Genomic DNA, 22,428 nt, shown 5'->3' with positions numbered 1-22,428 from the left:
TTCCTAGTCGAAAATGTAAAGTGCGTCCAAAAAAGAAAAGACTGGGAACATTGGGGCTTCAAAACCATGTAAGGCCCGAGACCCACAGGTAAGAACCTCGGAAGACCCTGATTAGAGTCTATGGAGGAGTCCGGACCGGGCAAAATCCTCCAACAAGGGATATGACATCTCAAAATAATTTGTACGACAAAGCAAAGTATCCTGCACTCACCGCTAAGTAGGTGACTCGAAGCTCCAATGTACAGGGCACCGCGGAGGACCAGGTCTGCAGAGCTCTGAGCACCCACCCAAGTCTGCAGACCTGGTCCTCCGGTGCCCTCTACATTGGAGCTTCGAGTCACCTACTTAGCGGTGAGTGCAGGATACTTTGCTTTGTCGTACTATATTTGCTCAGGCCTGGATACTCCCTCCCTAGACATCTTATCCAAAGGATAGGGGATAAGATGTCTGATTGCAGGGGTCCCGCCGCTGGGGGCCCCCGCAATCTCCCTGCTGCACCGGACATTTGTTTAGAGTGTCGGTTGCAATGCCGGAGGCTCGTGACATCACGGTCACACCCCGCTTGTGGCGTCACAGCCACGCCCCCTCAATGCAAGTCTATGGGAGGGGGCGTGGCGGCTGTCACGGCCCCTCCCATAGACTTGCATTGAGGGGGCGTGGCCGTGATGTCACAAGCCTCTGCCCTGCATCGCCAGTCATTTGTCATGGAGCGAAGTTTGCTCTGTGCACTGGATGTCTGGGGTGCCGCAGCGGAGATCGTGGGGGCCCCCAGCGGCGGGACCCCCGTGATCAGACATCTTATCCCCTATATTGAGACCCCCGTGATCCGACATCTTATCCCCCGCAATCTCCCTGCTGCACCCGGCATTTGTTTAGAGTGTCTTGGGTGCAGCGCCGGAGGTTCGTGACGTCATGGCCACACCCCGCTTGTAGCGTCACAGCCGCGCCCCCTCCCATAGACTTGCATTGAGGGGGCGTGGCTGTGACGCCACAAGCCTCCGCCCTGCATCGCCAGTAATTTGTCATGGAGCGAAGTTCGCTCTGTGCACCGGATGTCTGGGGTGCTGCAGCGGAGATTGTGGGGGACCCCAGCGGCGGGACCCCCGTGATCAGACATCTTATCCCCTATCCTTTGTATAAGGGATAAGATGTCTAGGGGCGGAGTACCCCTTTAAACATATCCTAGCACTTCCAGAGACTCTCAAATGTGTGTAGGACCTCTGCCTGGCCGTCTACCGTGTTTCCACAACTGATTCTTTAGCGAAGTCTGGTGGTGCCATCCCTCATTCTGCTTTGACACTCAAAATAATTTGTCTTGACCGTTTTATGCTGGATGAGACTTCTTCGTATATTATGACATCATAACTATATTATGACATCATAACTCTATCAAGACTGATTCAAGCATAAAACACGGAACTATCTTTACCTTTATCCAGGACCGGCCCGAAAATTGCCAGGTTGTCATTCACTGTGGTACAATTCCACCTCCTCCCCCGGAACTGATGCTGACATTCCTGGATGCCGATTTTGACCCCTTCGGCCACGCTGGGCATTATCTCCATGTAATTCCGGCAGAAGCGCATCTGTTTGGCGACAAGACCTGGAATGGTGCCACATGGGATGGGCTGCGTTCCTAGGGATGAATACTGAGGACCGACAGCCAACGACCTGGGAAAAGAAAGAAACGTAAAATATGTCAAGTGCGTTAGTGCTATGATAGGTGAGGTCATGTGTATGATGAGGTCATCGGTGGAAGGCCAGCCCCTTCCCAGGTTATCCTCTAGTGATGTAATAGACAAGAACACAGGACGGCTTTATATAGAGAGCAGGGACATGCACAGGTTGACTAGAATGGGGGCTTGAGCCCCTGCCCTGTTGACGTTCCTCTGTGCCCTGGGCAGTCTGGCATTATTATGTGGGCATTTATATAAATAATTATAAGAAGTGCCCTTTTTTTTTTTTATTTCAGTTCCTGCCCCCCCAAAATGTTTGTGCACTTCCCTGATAGAGAGTTCTGATTTCATGATTGGTGGATGATGAAGTCATCACGTCTGTAGACCTCATATGTCGACCACAACTAACAGAGGTTGGCCTAAAGGGCAGTGTGGACTCTATCAGTCGCCATCTTATGGGTAAGTGGAGTGTGAACACCACCAGACGTCTACTAGGAATGGGGGTGGAAATGTGGGGGTAAATCATGGCGTCCCATCTCAGGTTGTCCTCATTCCTCTTAATATCTGTGTTCAATGATCCTGAATTGGGATTCCATTTCTCTACCAACCCCAAGGTTACTACGAATGTCGTTATTTTTCCGTTACCTCCTGTTTTACCCATAGGCCGGGTTGAGTTGCCGGGCAGGTTTCTACACTAGAGCTAACTCTCGGCCAATGCTCCGACAACCACTCATCATTTCATAACCAGGCCGTGATGGCAGGAGGCCGGATCTGCTTATGTATGTGGGTGGTAGAGCGCCAACGCCCGGATGACACAACGTACATGGAGACTCCACATACTGTTATTCATGTGTTTGGACCTGACCTGGAGCTGTAGATATCAGATATCTGGCGAATGAAACCGATGATATATTCACATTACCAAATCCACGGGGGGGGGGGGGGGGGGGGGCAACATACAGGCCCTGAACCACAGAGTTTATCTGCAAAAATAAGCCGATCATACATTGTCTACTATAGTCAGCAGTAACCTGCAGGAGAACCTGGCACTAAAGTCGTCCATATACACAAAACAGCTGTTACCGAATGATCCCCCATTCATTATTGTGGATGGGGAGTGGAGGATTACCCTGTCCTTGTCTACAGACCCCTTCATCCTCTTCCAGATTCCTTTGTCCCTTGCAGACTTATCTGTCCTCCTCTTTCAGACTCCTCTGTACCCCTCTAGATCCCTCCGTTCTCCTCAAGACTCCTCCATACTCATCCAGACTTCTCTGCCCCCCCCCCAGACTCCTCTGTCTTCCTCCTCAGGACTCCTCTGTCCTCCTCCTCCAGACCCCTCTGTCCTCCTCCAGACTCCTCTGTCCTCCTCCTACAGACTTCACTGTCCTCCTCCAGACTCCTGTGTCCTCCTCCTCCAGACCCCTCTGCCCTCCTCCAGACTCCTCTGTCCTCCTCCTTTAGACTCCTCTGTTCTCCTCCTTCAGACTCCTCTGTCCTCCTCCTCCAGACTCCTCTGTCCTCCTCCTTCAGACTCCTCTGTCCTCCTCCTCCAGACTCCACTGTCCTCCTCCAGACTCCTGTGTCCTCCTCCTCCAGATCCCTCTGCCCTCCTCCAGACTCCTCTGTCCTCCTCCTTTAGACTCCTCTGTTCTCCTCCTTCAGACTCCTCTGTCCTCCTCCTCCAGACTCCTCTGTCCTCCTCCTTCAGACTCCTCTGTCCTCCTCCTCCAGACCACTCTGTTCCCCTCCAGACTCCTCTGTCCTCCTCCTCCAGACTCCTCTGTCCTCCTCCTCCAGACCCCTCTGTCCTCCAGACTCCTCTGTCCTCTTCCTCCAGACTCCTCTGTCCTCCTCCTCCAGACCCCTCTGTCCCCCTCCAGACTCCTCTGTCCTCCTCCTCCAGACTCTTCTGTCCTCCTCCTCCAGACCCCTCTGTCCCCCTCCAGACTCCTCTGTCCTCCTCCAGACTCCTCTGTCCCCCTCCAGACTCCTCTGTCCTCCTCCTCCAGACTCCTCTGTCCCCCTCCATACCCCTCTGTCCTCTGTCCTCCTTCTCCAGACTCCTCTGTCCTCCTCCTCCAGGCTCCTCTGTCCTCCTCCTCCTCCAGACTCTTCTGTTCTCCTCCTCCAGACTCCTCTGTCCTCCTCCTCCAGACTCCTCTGTTCTCCTCTTCCAGATTCCTCTGTCCTCCTCCTCCAGACTCCTCTGTCCTCCTCCTCCAGGCTCCTCTGTCCTCCTCCTCCAGACTCCTCTGTCCTCCAGACTCCTCTGTCCTCCTCCTCCAGACTCCTCTGTCCCCCTCCATACCCCTCTGTCCTCCTCCTCCAGACTCCTCTGTCCTCCTCCTCCAGGCTCCTCTGTCCTCCTCCTCCAGACTCTTGTGTTCTCCTCCTCCAGACTCCTCTGTCCTCCTCCTCCAGACTCCTCTGTTCTCCTCTTCCAGATTCCTCTGTCCTCCTCCTCCAGACTCCTCTGTCCTCCTCCTCCAGGCTCCTCTGTCCTCCTCCTCCAAACTCCTCTGTCCTCCAGACTCCTCTGTCCTCTTCCTCCAGACTCCTCTGTCCTCCTCCTCCAGATTCCTATTTTCTCCTCCTCCAGACTCCTCTGTCCTCCTCCTCCAGACTCCTCTGTCCTCCAGGCTCCTCTGTCCTCCTCCTCCAGACTCCTCTGTCCTCCAGACTCCTCTGTCCTCCTCCTCCAGACTCCTCTGTTCCCCTCCATACCCCTCTGTCCTCCTCCTCCAGACTCCTCTGTCCTCCAGACTCCTCTGTCCTCCTCCTCCAAACTCCTCTGTCCTCCAGACTCCTCTGTCCTCCTCCTCCAGACTCCTCTGTCCTCCTCCTCCAGACTCCTCTGTCCTCCAGACTCCTCTGTCCTCCTCCTCCTGACTCCTCTGTCCCCCTCCATACCCCTCTGTCCTCCTCCTCCAGACTCCTCTGTCCTCCTCCTCCAGGCTCCTCTGTCCTCCTCCTCCAGACTCCTCTGTCCTCCAGACTCCTCTGTCCTCCTCCTCCTGACTCCTCTGTCCTCCTCCTCCAGACTCCTCTGTTCTCCTCCATGTAGAGGTGCTCTATCTGCTCCTGTGACTGGATGTAGTAGCTGATAACACTTCAATAGGGTAGTGAAAAATGGTTCTCTAAAACCTGCATTGTCCCGGACAGGTACAGCACCCACCTGCCTCCCATTGCTGTTCCACTGAGTCAGTCATTTTTCTTTCTATTCCTGAACCAGGGAGATCAGGATGAACAGACCTATAGGTACCTGCATGAAATCATGGACACACTTGACTTGCGATGAGATTATCATCACTAACAATGGCGCATCTGTGGCTGCCGTGTATGGGGAGTCCTGGGGGTCTCTGTAATCCCCCCGCTGACAGCTGGGTCTGCACTAGGGGGATACGTGGACTCCATAGCCCTGCATGATCCCTGGCCTCATCCACGGAAGTGACTCACCCGCATTATACAACCTTGTGATCTCACACCACAGAGTCTTAGGAAGAGAACAAATTGATATAATTTTACAGGCCGCGGCTTGCTGCAATAATTGGAGAAATTTCCACCTCTCCCGACCGGTCTGACCCGACCTGCGCTCTCGCTCCCAGCTGTTTGCTGCCTCGTCCCTCCCTCTTGTGTATCTCAGCAGATATTATAGAGGGAGAAGATAAAACGCCATCAGGGTCACATGATATAGAACTAAGAGGACCTCCCTAAGAGCACCACCCCCATAAGAGGACCCCCTTAGGAGGACCCCCCATAAGAGGACCACCCCCATAAGAGGACCCCCCATAGCAGTGTTTTCCAACCAGGGCGCCTCCAGCTGTTGCAAAACTACAACTCCCATCATGCCTGGACAGCCAAAGGCTGTCCGGGCATGCTGGAAGTTGTAGTTCTGCAACAGCTGGAGGCAACCTGGTTGGGAAACACCGCCCCATAGGCTGGGCTATGAAAGGGGTCTCCTAACATTACTGTAGCACCAATATTTCACTGCAGGATCCTGATCCTTCTGCATAGACAAGTCTTAAGTGTCACACAGAACTTTATACGTGATTCACAAGATTGTCCTCCAGACCCCTCTAAATGCATCATCATCATCATTTATTGCATAAATCACTATTATATATGAATATAGGGAACCTTGTGATATATATCAGGGGAGCGCAGAATCCTGGTCCCTTTCCCTGCGAGGATCCTGTTTCTGCTCACAAACAAGTCACCAAAAATCCATCTAGTGTAATGCAGCAAATAATAGATAGGGGGAGCAAGTGAGGAAGTCGTGATGGGGAAGAGGTGGGGACACTGCTGCAGATTTCCTATTTATCTGAGGATGCATGCTGTGAGAGGGAGATGAAGCTGCAGCAGCATCCCCCTCCTCACTCCACCTCTCCAACATCATGCAGTCTAATAGATAGAGAGAAGCTGCAGCAGCATCCCCTCCTCACTCCACCTCTCCAACATCATGCAGTCTAATAGACAGAGAGAAGCCGCAGCAGCATCCCCCTCCTCACTCCACCTCTCCAACATCATGCAGTCTAATAGACAGAGAGAAGCCGCAGCAGCATCCCCCTCCTCACTCCACCTCTCCAACATCATGCAGTCTAATAGAGAGAAGCTGCAGCAGCATCCCCCTCCTCACTCCACCTCTCCAACATCATGCAGTCTAATAGACAGAGAGAAGCCGCAGCAGCATCCCCCTCCTCACTCCACCTCTCCAACATCATGCAGTCTAATAGAGAGAAGCTGCAGCAGCATCCCCCTCCTCACTCCACCTCTCCAACATCATGCAGTCTAATAGATAGAGAGAAGCTGCAGCAGCATCCCCCTCCTCACTCCACCTCTCCAACATCATGCAGTCTAATAGATAGAGAGAAGCTGCAGCAGCATCCCCCTCCTCACTCCACCTCTCCAACATCATGCAGTCTAATAGATAGAGAGAAGCTGCAGAAGCATCCCCCTCCTCACGCCACCTCTCCAACATCATGCAGTCTAATAGACAGAGAGAAGCTGCAGCAGCATCCCCCTCCTAACTCCACCCCTCCAACATCATGCAGTGTAATAGATAGAGATAAGCTGCAGCTGCATCCCCCTCCTCACTCCACCTCTCCAACATCATGCAGTGTAATAGAGAGAAGCTGCAGCTGCACTCATTCCACCACCACTCCAACGTCATGTAATTTGATACAGAAAGAAAAGCTGCAGCTGCATCCCCCTCCTCACTCCTTCCTTCTAACAGCATGCAGTCTATTAGATACCAAGAGAGAAGCTGCAGCTCCCTCCTCACTGCACCCCTCCAACATCATGTAATCTAATAGATACAGGAAGAGAAGCTGCAGTTTTTCTCTGTGTATCTATTTGACTGCATGCTGTTAGAGGGCTGGAATGAGGAGGGGGATGCAGCTGCAGCTTCTGTTACCCTCTAGGAGGAGCTGCAGAAAAGGGCCAATGCCTGGCTCGGAGTGTTGTATGCGCCACTATGTGATCTGTGCAAACCCCCCACAATGAAGAGGACCCCTCCAAATGTATAACTGGAGAAGACTAAGATCCGGCTCAGCCTCGGCTGCTCACTCCTCAGCATTCACCAGCAATGACTGGCAGAGCTGCGCTCTCTGGGCCTTCAGAGCCGCTGCCAAAGTAAATAATGAGCATAGAGCGAAATCCGAGAGAAGCCGCTCTACGAAGCGGCTCTAATGCTCCTTAATGCCCTTGGTTGCTCCTCGTCACTGGATGGAGACGTCACCCTACGGTTTATTCTCCTGCCGCAGAACGTGTTTGTGGTGCAGCTGCAGTTATGTGAGGATCCCGTCCGTAAAAATATCAAACTTCCATAAGACTGTGGGCGAAGAAGACTCCGAAACAAAGAAATGGAACGAAGAAGCCAGAGACTCATCACTCACGGCTATGCCGGGACACCACCATAGATCATAGATGGTGATCATAGGGCAGGGCGCTCTAGGCGGCTGCCTACTTGGCCTATAGGTGGAGCCGGCCCTGTCCAGTGAAATGGGCAAAACAGTGAAATGGGCAAAACTACAACTGCCAGTGCGACCGGACAGCCAACGGCAAGAGCGTCATATCTCTAGGTCCTGACAACCGCTAAGCTTCCTCCCCAATAGTAATGTGATTACATGAGGAGGGGGTTTGTTACAGTGTGTCACCCCAGTAGTAGTGAGATTACATGAGGAGGGGGTTTGTTACAGTGTGTCACCCCAGTAGTAAGGAAATTACATGAGGAGGGGGTTTGTTACAGTGTGTCACCCCAGTAGTAAGGAGATTACATGAGGAGGAGGTTTGTTACAGTGTGTCACCCCAGTAGTAAGGAGATTACATGAGGAGGGGGTTTGTTACAGTGTGTCACCCCTGTAGTAAGGAGATTACATGAGGAGGGGGTTTGTTACACTGTGTCACCCCAGTAGTAAGGAGATTACATGAGGAGGGGGTTTGTTACAGTGTGTCACCCCAGTAGTAAGGAGATTACATGAGGAGGAGGTTTGTTACAGTGTGTCACCCCTGTAGTAAGGAGATTACATGAGGAGGGGGTTTGTTACAGTGTGTCACCCCAGTAGTAAGGAGATTACATGAGGAGGGGGTTTGTTACAGTGTGTCACCCCAGTAGTAAGGAGATTACATGAGGAGGAGGTTTGTTACAGTGTGTCACCCCAGTAGTAAGGAGATTACATGAGGAGGGGGTTTGTTACAGTGTGTCACCCCAGTAGTAAGGAGATTACATGAGGAGGGGGTTTGTTACAGTGTGTCACCCCTGTAGTAAGGAGATTACATGAGGAGGGGGTTTGTTACACTGTGTCACCCAAGTAGTAAGGAGATTACATGAGGAGGGGGTTTGTTACAGTGTGTCACCCCAGTAGTAAGGAGATTACATGAGGAGGAGGTTTGTTACAGTGTGTCACCCCTGTAGTAAGGAGATTACATGAGGAGGGGGTTTGTTACAGTGTGTCACCCCAGTAGTAAGGAGATTACATGAGGAGGAGGTTTGTTACAGTGTGTCACCCCTGTAGTAAGGAGATTACATGAGGAGGGGGTTTGTTACAGTGTGTCACCCCAGTAGTAAGGAGATTACATGAGGAGGGAGTTTGTTACAGTGTGTCACCCCAGTAGTAAGGAGATTACATGAGGAGGGGGTTTGTTACAGTGTGTCACCCCAGTAGTAAGGAGATTACATGAGGAGGGGGTTTGTTACAGTGTGTCACCCCAGTAGTAAGGAGATTACATGGGGAGGAGGTTTGTTACAGTGTGTCACCCCAGTAGTAAGGAGATTACATGAGGAGGGGGTTACATGATGTCACGGCCACGACCCATCAATGTAAGTCTATGGGGGGGGGGTGACTATCGTCATGCCCCCTCCCATAGACTTGCATTGTGGGGGCATGACCGTGACATCACAAAGGGCGTGGCTGACCCCCCAGCACGCAAAACAGTGTTTGGAACATTCAGTTCCAATTGCTGGCCAGTGGAGTACCCCTTTAAGGTTGTACACAGGGCTCAAGTCTTGCAGGAACTCATGGGAATGGAGTTCTTGCACTCTATTCCACAGGACTTTAACCTTGGTTGTACACGTTTCCAATCAAAGGCGCTCACGAGATGGGCCAACCCCTTCTTCATGGGATAGGGAGGTAAGACGGGCCGAGCAGTACCAAACCCAGGATGAAGGAGACCCACCAGCAGTCAGAGAGGGTCCCATACATTGTTTCCAGCTCTACCATCACTTATTGTATTGTGGGGTTACGGTCATCCTTTACTATATCCAGTGCCCGGCCCACATTCTATGCACATAAACCCAATACAAAGACAAACCTCCTGGGGCCATTATCCTCCCACACACAGCGGGACGTGTCATTAAGTGTCCGTCACACCGTGCACCTCCCAGGTATCCCCTCTCAGAAGTCTGAACAATGGCCTGACCTCCCTATTGTTCCATTTACTCTGTTTGCAGCTTCTTCTTGCAGGGGTCACCCAGGACGCCCGTCGTGCCCTGTTTTTATGACCTTGACACTATCCTCTTACCTTTCTTTAAGTGCCCACCCAGCTAATGTGCCCCCGACACGAGCACAAGACAATGCGTATCATATAGCGACCCCCGTCCACCGCCTCTTTATTGCAGGATCAGGTTTCACAGGGAGAATTAATTAAACCGCTCAGGTGATAGGATCCCATAGGCAGGTGAACAGTTTGGCGGTAGAGTGTTGTCACTCCTGTAGTCACAGTCATCCTCAGCATCTCTGGGGCTATCACCGCCCATGATTATTAGTATCCAGGCAGCTCGATTGGAATAGAGAATTGTGGTGTCCCGGTACCGTATTGTATACGTTACATGTATAGAGGTCCCCATAGTCAGAGTCCCTAGGACGTCGGGGTCCCTCTTCTGTAGTTTTCACCTTGTCACCCCTCACTTAGTCGATTACTATATAGCAGTTCTTATCAATATAAGTATACGTATAGAGATATGTATATATTTAGTTATCTACCTGTTCAAGTGTAGCAGGACCTGCGGGTCACGTGATTAGGTTAGAACTCTATGGTTTTGCTTTAGGACCTTTGGAGGTTCCCGTGACGTGTTCACCCACAATGCAATGTAACGGTGAGTGACAGTTGTTATGGACCAATACAAAACGTCCGGCCCCTGCCCATATAAGGGACCTGCACCATCTTGATCGCTCTCTTGCTGACTCTGGAAGAGGTAGGACCTCCGCAGCTTACAAGATGATTTACTAGGCCAAAGCCTTGCGGCCTCGGCCTCTAACATAGCAGATAGACTAAGCAATTCCCCGCTACTCATCGCAAGATCACTGGACCTAAACGCACCCTAAAATCCAGCAGATCTCTGCTATATAATCCTTAAGAAGCTAAATTGAGCTTATTTGATCCAAACCGACTGTCAATCGCTGCTCAGCTATATCTATAGAGACTGTTATCTGGACTATTACTATTACTGCATGTACAGAAATTCTTCAGTAAAAGTTCCTGCAAGTTTTCAGTTAACAGCGGTTGTGGACAATCCTTTATTTCTGCATCACCTATTGCTCTTGGGAAGGGTGGCAATAGGCCTACCAAGAATATGAGTGACAAGGGTTAACAGCGCCCTTAACTATTCTGAACAGCAACACCCTAACTACCCTACACCCCCACAAGGCTTGATCCCAATTCCGCCACCACAGAAGTATATGGCAGCATTATAAGATCTACATGGTATCTCTCAGATATATATCATAATAGTAGAGCTAAGAAGATATATGGGGGAACTTACACTGCTCAAAAAAATAAAGGGAACACTAACATAATACATCCTAGATCTGAATGAACTAATCGTATGAAATCCTTTCCTCTTTACATAGTTGAATGCGCTGACAACAAAATCACACAAAAATTATCAATGCAAATGAAATGTACCAACCCCTGGAGGTCTGGATATGGAAAACCCCACTACAGGCTGATCCCACTTTATGTAATGTCCTTAATACAAGTCTCAATGAGGCTCAGTAGTGTGTGTGGCCTCCACGTGCCCGTATGACCTCCCTACAACGCCTGGGCATGCTCCTGATGAGGTGGAGGATGGTCTCCTGAGGGATGTTCTCCCAGACCTGGACTAAAGCATCCGCCAACTCCTGGACAGTCTGTGGTGGATGGAGTGAGACGTCCCAGATGTGCTCAATCGGATTCAGGGGAACGGGCGGCCAGTCCATAGCATCAATGCCTTCCTCTTGTAGGAACTGCTGACCCACTCCAGCCACATGAGGTCTAGCATTGTCTTGTATTAGGAGGAACCCAACCGCACCAGCATATGGTCTCACAAGGGGTCTGAGGATCTCATCTTCGTACCTAATGGCAGTCAGGCTACCTCTGGCAAGCACATGGAGGGTTGTGCGGCCCACCAAAGAAATGCCACCCCACACCATTACAGACCCACTACCAAACCGGTCATGCTGGAGGATGTTGCAGTCAGCAGAACGTTCTCCACGGCGTCTCCAGACTCTGTCACGTCTGTCACATGTGCTCAGTGTGAACCTGCTTTCATCTGTGAAGAGCACAGGGTGCCAGTGGCGAATTTGACAATCTTGGTCTTCTCTGGCAAATGCCAAATGTCCTACACAGTGTTGGGCTGTAAGCACAACCCCCACCTGTGGACGTCGGGCCCTCATACCACCCTCATGGAGTCTGTTTCTGACCGTTTGAGTGGACACCTGCACATTTGTGGCCTGCAGGAGGTCATTTTGCAGGGCCCTGGCAGTGCTCCTCCTGTTCCTCCTTGCACAAAGGCGGAGGTAGTGGTCCTGCTGTTGGGTTGTTGCCCTCCTACGGCCTCCTCCACGTCTCCTGATGTACTGGCCTGTCTCCTGGTAGCACCTCCATGCTCTGGACACTACGCTGACAGACACAGCAAACCTTCTTGTCACAGCTCGCATTGATGTGCCATCCCGGATGAGCTGCACTACCTGAACCGTCTGTGTGGGTTGTAGACTCTGTCTCATGCTACCACAAGAGTTAAAGCACCGCCAGCATTCAAAAGTGATCAAAACATCAGCCAGGATGAAACTGAGAAGTGGTCTGTGGTCACCACCTGCAGAACCACTCCTTTATTGGGGGTTTCTTGCTAATTGCCTATAATTTCCTCCTGTTGTCTGTTCCACATGAAATTTATTGTCAATCAGTGTTCTTCCTGAGTGGACAGTGGGATTTCACACAAGTGTCATTGACTTGGAGTTACAACATTGTGTTGTTTAAGTGTTCCCCTTTTTTTTTTTTTTGCAGTGTATGAAGCTTCATAGGTGGTAATGGGGACTGTATGATATTCTCTAGTAGGATCCATGTTATATAAGGTCATATGGAAAGTGCAGAGGAAAAGAGATTTGACAGCAGAAATCATAATGGAGCCCATCTGCTATGACTGGTTACCACCATTACCACCACCTTGCTTTATCTTAAGGTAGATAAAGGGGGAGAAGCACTTATTGACATTACATGGAAGATGGTGAAGCCCATACACTCCATGGGGAAAAGGGCCAGAGAAGGACCATGGTGGGGTCCAGAGATGAGAGGAGGACCATGGTGGGATCCAGAGATAAGAGGAGGACCATTGCAGGGTCCAGAGATGAGAGTAGGACCAAGGTGGGGTCCAGAGATGAGAGGAGGACCTTGATGGGGATCAGAGATGATAGGAGGGCCATGGCGTGGTCCAGAGATGAGAGGGGGACCATGGTGGTGTCCAGAGATAAGAGGCGGACCATGTTGGGGATCAGAGATTCGAGGATGACCATGGTGGGGATCAGAGATGAGAGGAGGACCATGTTGGGGATCAGAGATTCGAGGAGGACCATGGTGGGAATCAGAGATGAGAGGAGGACCATGGTGGGGTCCAGAAATGAGAGGAGGACTGTGGTGGGGATCAGAGATGAGGACCAGGTGGGGATCAGAGATGAGAGGAGGACCAGGGTGGGGTCCAGAGATGAGAGGAGGACCTTGTTGGGGATCAGACATGAGAGGAGGACCATGGAGTGGTCCAGAGATGAGAGGTGGACCATGGGGGGGATCAGAGATGATAGGAGGACCATGGTGGGGATCAGAGATGAGAGGAGGACCATGGTGGGGTCCAGAGATGAGAGGAATACCATGGTAGGTTCCAGAGATGAGAGGAGGACCAAGGCGGGGTCCAGAGATAAGAGGAGGAGCATGGTGGGGTCCAGATATAAGAGGGGGACCATGGTGGGGTCCAGAGATTTGTGGAGGACCATGGTGGGGTCCAGAGATAAGAGGAGGACCATGGTGGGGATCAGAGATGAGAGGAGGACCATGGTGGGGATCAGAGATGAGAGGAGGACAAGGGTGGGGTCCAGAGATAAGAGGAGGACCGTGATGGAAATCAGAGATGAGAGGAGGACCATGGTGGGGATCAGAGATGAGAGGAGGACCAGGGTGGGGTCCAGAGATGAGAGGAGGACCTTGATGGAAATCAGAGATGAGCGGAGGACCATGGTGGGGTCCAGAAATGAGAGGAGGACTAGGGTGGGGTCCAGAGATGAGAGGAGGACCTTGTTGGGGATCAGAGATGAGAGGAATACCATGGTAGGTTCCAGAGATGAGAGGAAGACCAAGGCGGGATCCAGAGATAAGAGGAGGACCATGGTGGGGTCCAGAGATGAGAGGAGGACCAGGGTGGGGTCCAGAGATGAGAGGGGGACCTTGATGGAAATCAGAGATGAGAGGAGGACCATGGTGGGGCCCAGAGATGAGAGGAGGACCATGGTGGGAATCAGAGATGAGAGGAGGACCAGGTGGGGATCAGAGATGAGAGGAGGACCAGGGTGGGGTCCAGAGATGAGAGGAGGACCTTGTTGGGGATCAGAGATGAGAGGAGGACCATGGTGCGGTCCAGAGATGAGAGGCGGACCATGGGGGGGAATCAGAGATTAGAGGAGGACCATGGTGGGGATCAGAGATGAGAGGAGGACCATGGTGTAGATCAGAGATGAGAGGAGGACCAGCGTGGGGTCCAGAGAAGAGAGGAGGACCTTGATGAGCATCAGAGATGAGAGGGGGACCATGGTGGGGATCCGAGATGAGAGGAGGACCATGGTGGGAATCAGAGATGAGAGGAGGACCATGGTGGGGTCCAGAGATGAAAGGAGGACCTTGAGGAGGATCAGAGAAGAGAGGAGGACCATTGTGGGTCCAGAGATGAGAGTAGGACTTTGATGGGGATCAGAGATGAGAGGGGGACCATGGTGGGGTACAGAGATGAGATGAAGACCAGAGTGGGGTCCAGAGATGAGAGGAGGACCTTGGTGGGGATCAGAGATAAGAGGACCATGATGGGGTCCAGAAATGAGAGGAGGACCATGCTGGAGACTAGGAATGAGATACGAAACCATAGCCGGATTAGGAATTAGATGGAGAGCTGTGCTAGAGACATGGAATCATGGGAACCATGCCAGGATAATGAGGTCACTGAAGCACCAGGATGATGAGGTCACTGGAGTTCCATGATGATGAGGTAACTGGAGCGCCAGGATGATGAGGTCACTGGAGCGCCAGGATGATGAGGTCACTGGAGCACTAGAATGATGAGGTCACTAGAGCTCCAGGATGATGAGGTCACTGGAGCGCCAGGATGATGAGATCACTGGAGCGCCAGGATGATGAGGTCACTAGAGCTCCAGGATGATGAGGTCACTGGAGCACTAGAATGATGAGGTCACTGGAGCGCCAGGATGATGAGGTCACTGGAACGCCAGGATGATGAGGTCACTGGAGCACTAGGATGATGAGGTCACTGGAGCTCCATGATGATGAGGTCACTGGAGCGCCAGGATGATGAGGTCACTGGAACGCCAGGATGATGAGGTCACTGGAGCACTAGGATGATGAGATCGCTGGAGCACTAGGATGATGAGGTCACTGGAGCTCCAGGATGATGAGGTCACTGGAGCACTAGAATGATGAGGTCACTGGAGCACTAGGATGATGAGGTCACTGGAACGCCAGGATGATGAGGTCACTGGAGCACTAGGATGATGAGGTCACTGGAGCTCCATGATGATGAGGTCACTGGAGCGCCAGGATGATGAGGTCACTGGAACGCCAGGATGATGAGGTCACTGGAGCACTAGGATGATGAGGTCACTGGAGCTCCATGATGCTGAGGTCACTGGAACGCCAGGATGATGAGGTCACTGGAGCACTAGGATGATGAGGTCACAGGAGCACTAGGATGATGAGGTCACTGGAGCTCCATGATGCTGAGGTCACTGGAGCGCCAGGATGATGAGGTCACTGGGGCACTAGGATGACGAGGTCACTGGAGCGCCAGGATGATGAGGTCACTGGAGCACTAGGATGATGACATCGCTGGAGCGCCAGGATGATGAGGTCACTGGAGTGTCAGGATGATGAGGTCACTGAAGCGCCAGGATGATGAGGTCACTGGAGCACTAGGATGATGAGGCCACTGGAGCTCCAGGATGATGAGGTCACTGGAGCACTAGGATGATGAGGCCACTGGAGCGCCAGGATGATGAGGTCACTGGAGCACTAGGATGATGAGGTCACTGGAGCTCCAGGATGATGAGGTCACTGGAGCTCCAGGATGATGAGGTCACTGGAGTGCCAGGATGATGAGGTCACTGGAGTGCCAGGATGATGAGGTCACTGGAGCACTAGGATGATGAGATCACTGGAGCACTAGGATGATGAGGTCACTGGAGTGCCAGGATGATGAGGTCACTGGAGTGCCAGGATGATGAGGTCACTGGAGCGCCAGGATGATGAGGTCACTGGAGCACTAGGATGATGAGGTCACTGGAGTGCCAGGATGATGAGGTCACTGGAGTGCCAGGATGATGAGGTCACTGGAGCTCCATGATGATGAGGTCACTGGAGCTCCATGATGATGAGGTCACTGGAGCACTAGGATGATGAGATCACTGGAGCACTAGAATGATGAGGTCACTGGAGCTCCATGATGATGAGGTCACTGGAGCTCCAGGATGATGAGGTCAAGTGATGGAGCATAAGACATAACAGTGGTTTCCAACTGTGGACCTCCAGATGCTGTAAAACTTGAACTTCCAGCATTGCCCAGTTTGGAGACCACTGTCCTAGAGAGTGCAGGACTCACTTTGCCCACATCCCATGTGTCCTACAAGTCCCTGGGTACATTTCATTTCACGTTCCGTCCTCCATCTTATTCCTTCCTCAGGAGAGACTTTTATTTGTACATTTTTTTATGACAACTTTACAGTTTTCATAAATCAAGAGAAGTTAACAAGGAATTTTATTTGGAACCTGTAAAATCATCCCGGACGGCTCCACCAGAACTGTCAGGAGCGGAGCGCACAATGGGTCTGTATGAAGATGGCGGTAAATTATGGCAAATGTCTGGGTGGAGAAGATTCATTAGATCCAGAGATTATCCATCAGAATTGTCCTTTCTGGAGGGGATTTCTTTCTGTGAGGACTCGGCTGACGCATTCCTCCTGCTCACCTATATCATTAGACATCAGACTGCTGCGGCCCGGGGCCATGTTCCTACATTGTTACTGTGGGGAGGCTGCTCCACTGTCACAACACGTCAGCTCTGCTTCATTTATACTACACCAGGTACATGTGTGCTCTGCTGAAAACACCTCACATGATGATCTCAGCCTCACGTAGTCACAGAAATATATACAAGATGATCCGAAAGTCAGGACGAACTTTAAAAAGGAATAATTCGAAAAGGAACCAAGAAACAAAGATATGGTTTGCACCAAACGGATGGAAAAGAAACCGGGTTTTGTGCGGCAACGAAAAAAAATAGTTCTGTTGGCGACCAACGTTGGCGACGGGTTTCAAAACAGTTCCTGTCACTGGTCAGCGATATGTAGCACTGTTACAGCGACAGGCACTCCAGACAGTCACCTTCATGCAAGATGGAGTGCCACCTCATATTGCTCTGGCTGTGCAACGCCTGCTACGCTCAACATTTGGGGAAGATCGCATTATCACTCGCAACTTTAATCACGCATGGCCTCCAAGATCTCCAGATTTGACACCCTGTGGCTTTTGGCTCTGGGTACCGCGACCAACCGGCATCACTAGCAGCACTGAAAGATGCCACCTGCCAAAATGTGACTGCCCTAATGCAAGAAATGCTACTAAATACTGTATAGCGCCATCTGTTGGTCGCCAACAGAACTATTTTTTTTTCGTTGCCACACAAAACCCGGTTTTCTTTCCATCCGTTTGGTGCAAACCGTATCTTTGTTTCCTGACTCATTTTCGAATTATTCATTTTTAAAGTTCGTCCTGATTTTGGATCACCTTGTATATAATACAGTGGGGCAAAAAAGTATTTAGTCAGCCCCCAATTGTACAAGTTCTCCCCCTTATAAAGATGAGGCTGTAATTATCATCATAGATTATAACCTCAACTATGAATAGTAATAAAGGATAAGTCAGGTATCCAAATACCCAGATATGCAGTGCTCCCAGTCTATATCAATATGGCATATGGTGGGGAGTGACATAAAACAGAACTTTTACTAGTTCATCACTAAAACACATATAGTATATTATGAGTAAATAATTGGGCAAGTGGTTTGCCCTCCAAAAAGACGCAAAAGATAGACTCCTGTTAAAGTCAATAATTAAACAATTGCATAATCTAAATGCTAGTGTGTATAGTCACTATCTCAGTCTACACGTCTCCAATATATAGCCCGACGCGTTTCTGACAACAGTCAAATGTCTTCCTCAGGGGAATAATAGGAGACAGTGACTCAATCAATTAGGTTTAGCATATAGAGATCAATACTCTGTTAATAGAGCAAAAATGAAGTCAAGTCCCAGTCGTCGATACAGTAGCGACTTGGGTTGTGCCTGACATAGTTAGATACAGTACACAGATAAAAAAGTGAGCTGGGAATGCCTCATGTGGTCCAGTCTGTAGACCTGGTTGAGGTCCTGCGTCCACGCTCGTCTCCTGCGCAAACCCGCTGTGGCGGGGAGCCGTGCAGTTGTGCACGGCTTTCACACACTGTTCATTGTATTTTGGCCCATTCCTCCATGCAGATCTCCTCTAGAGCAGTGATGTTTTGGGTCTGTTGCTGGGCAACACGGACTTTCTACTCCCTCCAAAGGTTTTCTATGGGGTTGAGATCTGGAGACTGGCTAGGCCACTCCAGGACCTTGAAATGCTTCTTATGAAGCCACTCCTTCGTTGCCCAGGCGGTGTGTTTGGGATCATTGTCATGTTGAAAGACCCAGCCACGTTTCATCTTCAATGCCCTTGCTGATGGAAGGAGGTTTTAGCTCAAAATCTCATGATACATGGCCCCATTCATTCTTTCCTTTACACGGATCAGTCATTCTGGTCCCTTGGCAGAAAAACGTCCCCAAAGCGTGATGTCTCCACCCCGATGCTTCACAGTAGGTATGCTGTTCTTTGGATGCAAACACGACGAGTTGATTTTTACCAAAAAAGTTCTACTTTGGTTTTATCTGACCATATGACATTCTCCCAATACTCTTCTGGTTCATCCAAATGATCTCTAGCAAACTTCAGACGGGCCCGAACATGTACTGGCTTAAGTGGGGGGACATGTCTGGCACTGCATGATGAGTCCCTGGCGGTGTAGTGTGTTACTGATGGTAGCCTTTGTTACTTTGGTCCCAGCTCTCTACAGGTCATTCACTAGGTCCCCCCGTGTGGTTCTGGGATTTTTTCTCACCGTTCTTGTGATAATTTTGACACCACGGGGTGAGATCTTGCGTGGAGCCCCAGATCGAGGGAGATTATCAGTGGTCTTGTACGTCTTCCATTTTCTAATAATTGCTCCCACAGTTTATTTCTTCACACCAAGCTGCTTGCCTATTGCAGATTCAGTCTTCCCAGCCTGGCGCAGGTCTACAATTTTGTTTCTGATGTCCTTCGCCAGCTCTTTGGTCTTGGCCATAGTGGAGTTTGGAGTGTGACTGTTTGAGGTTGTGGACAGGTGTCTTTTATACTGATAACAAGTTTCACACAGGAGCCATTAATACAGATAACGAGTGGAGGACAGAGGAGACTCTTATAGAAGAAGTTACAGATCTGTGAGAGGCAGAAATCTTACTTGTTTGTAGGTGACCAAATACTTATTTTCCACCATAATTTGCAAATAAATTCTTTAATAATCAGACAATGTGATGTTATGGATTTTTGTCTTTGTCATTCTGTCTCATAGTTGAGGTTATAACCTATGATGGAAATTACAGCCTCTCATCTTTATAAGGGGGAGAACTTGCACAATTGGGGGCTGACTAAATACTTTTTGCCCACTGTGTGTATATATATATATATATATATATATATATATATATATATATATATCTGTATTATGGGGTAGGAGATATCTCTGTGCCACCCCTAGCACTATGCACACTATACCACATATCACCACCATACACATTATATAGTCCTATCACTATACAACATATCGCTATCATACACTCATTATATACAGTCATGGCCGTAATTGTTGGCCCCCTTGAAATTTTTCTATAAAATGAAGTATTTCTCACAGAAAAGGATTGCAGTAACACAGGTTTTGCTATACACATGTTTATTCCCTTTGTGTATTGGAATTAAACCAAAAAAGGAGGAAAAAAAAGCAAATTGGACATAATGTAACCAAACTCCAAAAATGGGCTGGACACAATTATTGGCCCCTTAATTTAATATTTCGTTGCACACCCTTTGGAAAAAATAAGTGAAATCAGTGACTTCCTATAACCATCAATAAGCTTCTTACACCTCTCAGCTGGAATGTTGGACCACTCTTCCTATCAGCATCAATAAGCTTCTTACACCTCTCAGCCGGAATGTTGGACCACTCTTCCTATAACCATCAATAAGCTCCTTACACCTCTCAGCCGGAATGTTGGACCACTCTTCCTATCAGCATCAATAAGCTTCTTACACCTCTCAGCCGGAATGTTGGACCACTCTTCCTATAACCATCAATAAGCTTCTTACACCTCTCAGCCGGAATGTTGGAGCACTCTTCCTATAAGCATCAATAAGCTTCTTACACCTCTCAGCCGGAATGTTGGACTACTCTTCCTTTACAAACTGCTCCCGGTCTCTTATTGGACGGCGCCTTTTCCCAACAGTAATTATAAGATCTCTCCAGAGGTGATCAATGGGATTTAGATCTGGACTCATTGCTGACACTTCAGAACTCTCCAGCGCTTTGTTGTCATCCATTTCTGGGGCTTTATGACGTATGTTTGGGGTCATTGTCCTGCTGGAAGACCCAAGATCTCGGACACAAACCCAGCTTTCTGACACTGGGCTGTACAGTGCGACCCAAAATCCATTGGTGATCCTCAGATTTCATGATGTCTTGTACACATTCAAGACCCCCAGTGCCAGAGGCAGCAAAACAACCCAAAACATCACTGACCTCCCCCATATGTCACTGTAGGTACTGTGCTCTTTTCTTTGTAGGCCTCATTCCATTTCGGTAAACAGTAGAATGATGGGCTTTACCAAAAAGCTCTATCTTGTCTATTCTGTCCACAAGACGTTTTCCCAGAAGGATTTTGGTTACTCAAGTTCATTTTGGTAAAATGTAGTCTTGGTTTTTTATGTCTCTGTGTCAGCAGTGGGGTCCTCCTGGGTCTCCTCCATAGTGGGGTCCTCCTGGGTCTCCTCCATAGTGAGGTCCTCCTGGGTCTCCTCCATAGTGGGGTCCTCCTGGGTCTCATCCATAGTGGGGTCCTCCTGGGTCTCCTCCATAGTGGGGTCCTCCTGGGTCTCCTCCATAGTGGGGTCCTCCTGGGTCTCCTCCATAGTGGGGTCCTCCTGGGTCTCCTCCATAGTGGGGTCCTCCTGGGTCTCCTCCATAGTGGGGTCCTCCTGGGTCTCCTCCATAGTGGGGTCCTCCTGGGTCTCCTCCATAATGGGGTCCTCCTGGGTCTCCTCCATAGTGGGGTCCTCTTGGGTCTCCTCCATAGTGGGGTCCTCCTGGGTCTCCTCCATAGTGGGGTCCTCATGGGTCTCCTCCATAGTGGGGGTCCTCCTGGGTCTCCTCCATAGTGGGGTCCTCTTGGGTCTCCTCCATAGTGGGGTCCTCCTGGGTCTCCTCTATAGTGGGGTCCTCCTGGGTCTCCTCCATAGTGGGGTCCTCCTGGGTTTCCTCCATAGTGGGGTCCTCCTGGGTCTCCTCCATAGTGGGGTCCTCCTGGGTCTCCTCCATAGTGGGGTCCTCCTGGGTTTCCTCCATAGTGGGGTCCTCCTGGGTCTCCTCCATAGCGTTTCATTTCATATAAATGTGGACGGATAGTTTGCGCTGACACTGATTCTCCCTGAGCCTGCAGGACAGCTTGAATATCTTTGGAACTTGTTTGGGGCTGCTTATCCACCATCCGGACTATCCTGCGGTGACACCTTTCATCAGTTTTTCTCTTCCGTCCACACCCAGGGAGATTAGCTACAGTGCCATGGGGTGTAAACTTCTTGATAATGTTGCGCACTGTGGTCAAAGACATATCTAGATCTCTGGAGATGGACTTGTAACCTGGAGATTGTTGATATTTTCCACAATTTTGGTTCCCAAGTCCTCAGACAGTTCTCTCCTCTTTCTGTTGTCCATGCTTAGTGTGACACACAGACGCACAATGCAAAGACTAAGTGAACTTCTCTCCTTTTTATCTGCTGTCAGGTGTGATGTTTATATTGCCCACACCTGTTACTTGCCCCAGGTGAGTATAAAGGAACATCACATGCTGGAAACAATCTTATTTATCCACAATTTTTAAGGGGCCAATAATTCTGTCCAGTCCATTTTTGGAGTTTGGTGACATTATGCCCAATTTGCTTTTTTTCCTCCTTTTTTGGTTTAGTTCCAATACAGACAAAGGGAATAAACATGTGTATAGCAAAACCTGTGTTACTGCAATATATATATATACAGAGGAGAGGAGATCTATATATATATATATATACAGAGGAGAGGAGATCTATATATATATATATATATATATATATATATATATATATATATATACAGAGGAGAGGAGATCTATATATATATATATATATATATATATATATATACAGAGGAGAGGAGATCTATATATATATATATATATATACAGAGGAGAGGAGATCTATATATATATATGTATATATATATATATATATATATATATATACAGAGGAGAGGAGATCTATATATATATATATATATATATATATATATACAGAGGAGAGGAGATCTAT

At 49.7% G+C, this 22,428-nt stretch overlaps 1 protein-coding gene across 1 annotated transcript in view; it reads right to left on the bottom strand.

The window, feature by feature from the left end:
* The window catches only part of LOC130272809 (protein Wnt-3a), a 171,656-nt gene that overhangs the window by 16,543 nt on the left and 132,685 nt on the right, over positions 1-22,428 (bottom strand). The window contains exon 2 of the mRNA XM_056518706.1: positions 1,430-1,671. Coding sequence (XP_056374681.1) covers positions 1,430-1,671 — 242 coding nt within the window. The remainder of the gene's footprint in view (positions 1-1,429; positions 1,672-22,428) is intronic.

Source organism: Hyla sarda, chromosome 5 (assembly GCF_029499605.1).
Source record: "Hyla sarda isolate aHylSar1 chromosome 5, aHylSar1.hap1, whole genome shotgun sequence".
NCBI lineage: Eukaryota > Metazoa > Chordata > Amphibia > Anura > Hylidae > Hyla > Hyla sarda.
The sequence above is the reverse complement of the archived record's forward strand: the minus strand, read 5'-3'. Positions and strand labels throughout refer to the sequence as shown.